Source organism: Buceros rhinoceros, unplaced genomic scaffold (assembly GCF_000710305.1).
Source record: "Buceros rhinoceros silvestris isolate BGI_N320 unplaced genomic scaffold, ASM71030v1 scaffold5758, whole genome shotgun sequence".
NCBI lineage: Eukaryota > Metazoa > Chordata > Aves > Bucerotiformes > Bucerotidae > Buceros > Buceros rhinoceros.
The window spans coordinates 11281-15391 of NW_010426214.1; the positions used below are offsets into that span (position 1 = coordinate 11281).

General features: G+C 53.8%; 1 protein-coding gene across 1 annotated transcript in view; it reads right to left on the reverse strand.

Moving 5' to 3' along the window:
* Positions 1–4111, reverse strand: part of LOC104498079 (arf-GAP with SH3 domain, ANK repeat and PH domain-containing protein 1-like) — a gene marked incomplete at its 3' end in the record, with an annotated part of 16343 nt that overhangs the window by 10983 nt on the left and 1249 nt on the right. The window contains 2 exon segments of the mRNA XM_010141415.1: positions 121–147; positions 150–189. Coding sequence (XP_010139717.1) covers positions 121–147; positions 150–189 — 67 coding nt within the window.

Sequence of the window (4111 nt, forward strand, 5' to 3'; positions counted from 1 at the left end):
CCCCTCCACCCTCCCCTGCCCCCCCCCATCCCCCCATCCATCCACCCACCCATCCACCCACCCATCCACCCATCCATCCACCCCTGTCTTGCCACTCCAAAGGCTCTGTTCTGCCCTGACCTTGTCCACAGCTGTGCTCTGCCTTGGAGCTTTCCTCATCTGCCGCACAGCTCGGTCAGCATCCAAGGCCTGAAACGCAGAAGAGATGGCGACTAACTGCATCCTTACATCCACTTCCGTAACCCACAGGGCTCAGCACAAGCCTCAGCATCCCCAGCGTGGACTGTCCCGCCAGCAGATAGCTGATGATCTAGTGGAGTAGTCCATGTATCTCTTAAATATTTGCAAGCCTTCCTGATGTTCTTCTGAAAGAAGTGGTCAAGTATTAAGAGAGAAGTGGAAGGTATGTCAGAAAAAGGAACAGACGGCATTGACAGAACAGACGGGTTTCAGCGGCAAGAGACTGTTACAAATTGTATTTCCATCACTGTCAGTGTCATTCCTGGGCTGAAAGGAGGAGATGTAAGTGGCTGAGGGGAAAAGTTTGGAGGCATCTAAACTCTCTGCCTGTGAGAGACTGGATTAGAGATGTCATTTCACACAAGCACTGCCTGGAAGGGGTCTCACTCAATCTTGCTGGGAGCAGGACGATTGTCAATACCAGATCAGACTGACTGTGCTTTTCTTAGTGGGGCTTTGAAATCCTCCAAGGATGGAGGTCATCCCTCTAGTGACCTCTTGCAGGGCTGCACCTCCCTCTGCAGAAGAACCTTAACACCCAGCCTGAACTTCCTGAGCCACGAAGGGATATTGTTGCCTGTTCTATCCCTGATGCTGCCCATTGCCCGTAACTGCCCTCAGCTGAGCTGTGAACGGCTGCCAGACACCCCCTCCTCACCCAGCTACACCAGCCCAGCTCTGCTTCTCTCTTACCATCCGCTGACCCTCTCTGGCTGCCCCACATCGCTCCAGACTGGGGACAGCATTCCAGGTGTGAGCCATTCACCAGATCGATACGAGCCCTGACAACCCCAGCACTGACCTGGCCCTGCAGGGACCGCCCGGGCTTTGCTGTGAGAGCTGTCCTGCCAGTGCCAGAGCTCGAAGACAGCGCACGGGCTTTTAAGCTCCATAAACACTGACCCGCGGGAGCAAACTCTTGGGACCAAGCAATTTGGGAACGCAAAGAACAGCTCGGGGTGGACTCACATGCTACAGCTAAGGCTGTTTAACAGCTGAGTGGACAGAGGGGTACCCAGGGCAGTGGTACCACCACAGGCTTTGTCCTCTGTTGTGCACCACGTCAGCCAAGTCACGCAGATGAACCCATATTGTAGAGGAGGAGGTGAATCTGGCTCTGCATGGGTCAGCACAGTCACCACTGTGCATGCAGGGACATCACCATAAATATTTTAGGTACCCAAAGAGCAATAGTGCTGGAAACTTCTCTGCCTGCACATTCAGGTTAATCCAGGACACATCCCCCTCACAGCCGCGCGGTTATTGTGCGTGCCCCCGTGATGCAGGCACAGGGCCCTCCTGAGCCACGGCTCCCTGCAATTGTTTAAGCCATTACACATGAGATTCATCTCGCTAACTGTGGGATTTCTTGAAGAAAATGGACACGTAATGGCCAATCCAGAGATTCCAGAGACTTATTTGGGGTTAGCAAAACTGTGATTCTAAAGTCTGCTTATTAAAGTTAGCAGAACTCCGGTTCTCAGGCCTGCTTCAGGTTAGCAAAACTGCAGTTTTCAAAGGTCTTTGTTTAAAACTGCTGAAAGGCAAGAATCTGAGCCAAGGTCCTGCAGAAAGCTGGTATTGTACCTTATAGAACGCTAGTATTGTTAGAGGAGTTGAGCTAAGAAAGTAGTATTATATGCAGTATCAAAACTCGGGAAGCGATAGATACTTGTTACCTTCTGCAGGTGCTGTGGAAAGTCCCTAGTGATGTAATTAAGGGATGGACTTGGTGACGACTTTATACATAATTAATAACAAATAACAAATCCTAATGCTTAGATATGACGTAATGGTGTTTACTAACAAATTAAGTAACAAATCATAATGTTTAGACATGATGTAATGGTGTTTAATAATACACTGACTATGGTATAAATATAGAGCTATCCAGGGAATAAAATTTGGCATTTACTGATCATATTGGTCATGTAGCAGTGTCCGTGACTTCTGTGTCAACAGCTAACCTGAGGCATTCCTTCACCTTTCTTCAGGTGAAGCTCTTCCGGCTTATGTGAGGCCCATCTCCCTTGCAGAGGCTCCACTGGGGCAGCTTTCCCAGTTACAGCCATCTCTCATCTTAACCCTACAGCAGATTTTTAGCCACACAGTCAGACTTGACCTCTTTCCTTCACCACCTGCCCTTGTCTGTGGTGCTGGGAGGGAGTAATTTGGAGTCTAGTGCCACTGAGACCCTGATCCCCACCCTCCTAGTGGCCTCCAGAGCCTCTCTCCCCCTCACTCCCTGCTGCTGCTGGGACCCACCTTGACGTGGATGGCTGCCTCCTTCCTGAAACACCCCTGGATCCCTTGTGACCCCAGTTGTATTTATACTTCATCTTTGACCAGAAATTCAGCCCTGCACACACAGATGTTCGAACCTCCCACATCTGTAGCCTTCCTCTTCCTCTGTCCTGACAATGCCCTCCCTGGAGGTCTAACCTCAGTCCGCAGGTGACCCACCCCCGCCTCTTGGACTGTCTCCTGCCTGCTGGGCCGGTGCCTTCCCTGCATCAGAGGAGCAGCACCAGGGTGAGACTGCTCCATGGTGTCCCAGAAGCCATCACCAATGAGCACCCCCACCTCCCTGGGCAACCCCCACCGCGTGGCCCAGCTGCAGAGGCAGCGCTCCCTCCAAGGAGGGGAGGTCTGCAAGCACAGCCGCTTGCCACTACGCCGGCAGGGAACCACGTACCTCGTGCTTGGAGCAGGAACCCCCAAGCTCCCTTCCCTGCCGGTACTTCTACCTGTGTTCTTCTGCCTTGTCGGCAGGGATCTGGTCCTGCACTCAGCCGAGCTGCGTGACCTCCCCTTCGGGGACCTGCCTCCAGCGTGGAAAGCTGGCTGATGCCGTCCCGCTGCAGCTCAGCGCTCCTCCCCTCTGCTGCGCACGCTGCTGCCATGCTCTCCCTGCCCAAGGGCAGGCTCTTGCCAGGTTTATCGCTCTACCCTGCACTGGTGCTGCTCTCCGTTCCGAGCTGTTTGCGGGCACTAGGACTCTCTGCTGTACAACTCGCTACAGCATCAATAAAGCTGATGGGTGAAGCACTGCAGAAGTCACCGGCACAGGTATTTCTGCCTTTCAGAGGTAACACCAAGGAACAGAAGGACCCCGTGGGTCCAGCTCTTCCAGATGTGCTTTCAACCCTCTCTGCAGTTTCTGGGGTGCTGGGGTCACAGCACACTTCTCCGTGCTCACTAGTTTTCACAAGCGGAGAAAGACTCAGGTTGAGAGGGACCGTCAGCTCACATCGTCCGCACAGAGGTGCCCCTAGCACAAGACAACCGTGCAGAAGCCTATAGCTCCTGTGGGACTCAGCGATCTCCAGAAAGACATCCAAGCTGTGCTTAAAGAGGATGGAGACCAAGCATTCACTTCACCCTTTGGTCTTGCGCACCAGTCGTTCGTAAGTCACAGCTAAAATACGGCAATTCAGTATCAAGCTTCAAGCTTCAGCTTCCAGTCGCAGGCTCTGGCTTGCCCTTCTCAAGCACCAGAGTCTTCCTACCAGAGAAAGAGGACAGGGGTTTCATCTGAGCTACTGCACAGGCCAGAAGCTCGGTCAGCCTCCCCTGGCGCGGCGAGAGCAGGCTGGGCTCAGGAGGAAGCAAGACAGAGGCCAGCGCTGATGCAGGCAGAGAGGAGCTTCCTCTAGGACAGGCAACTGCTGTGACACCAATGCCCAAGCAAGAGCAACTGGGGATACCCCATGATGTTGGAATTTCTCCTTGCCACCTGCTCAGTCCAGCCCGGAGCTGCACCCAGGGATGAAATGGCCTCCCCGTGTCTCCTGGCTCACACCAACGGTGCTGCCCGGCCAGCGCAGATCACCCCGCCGCTCCCTGCCCTCACGGCCGCACAGCCGCGGTC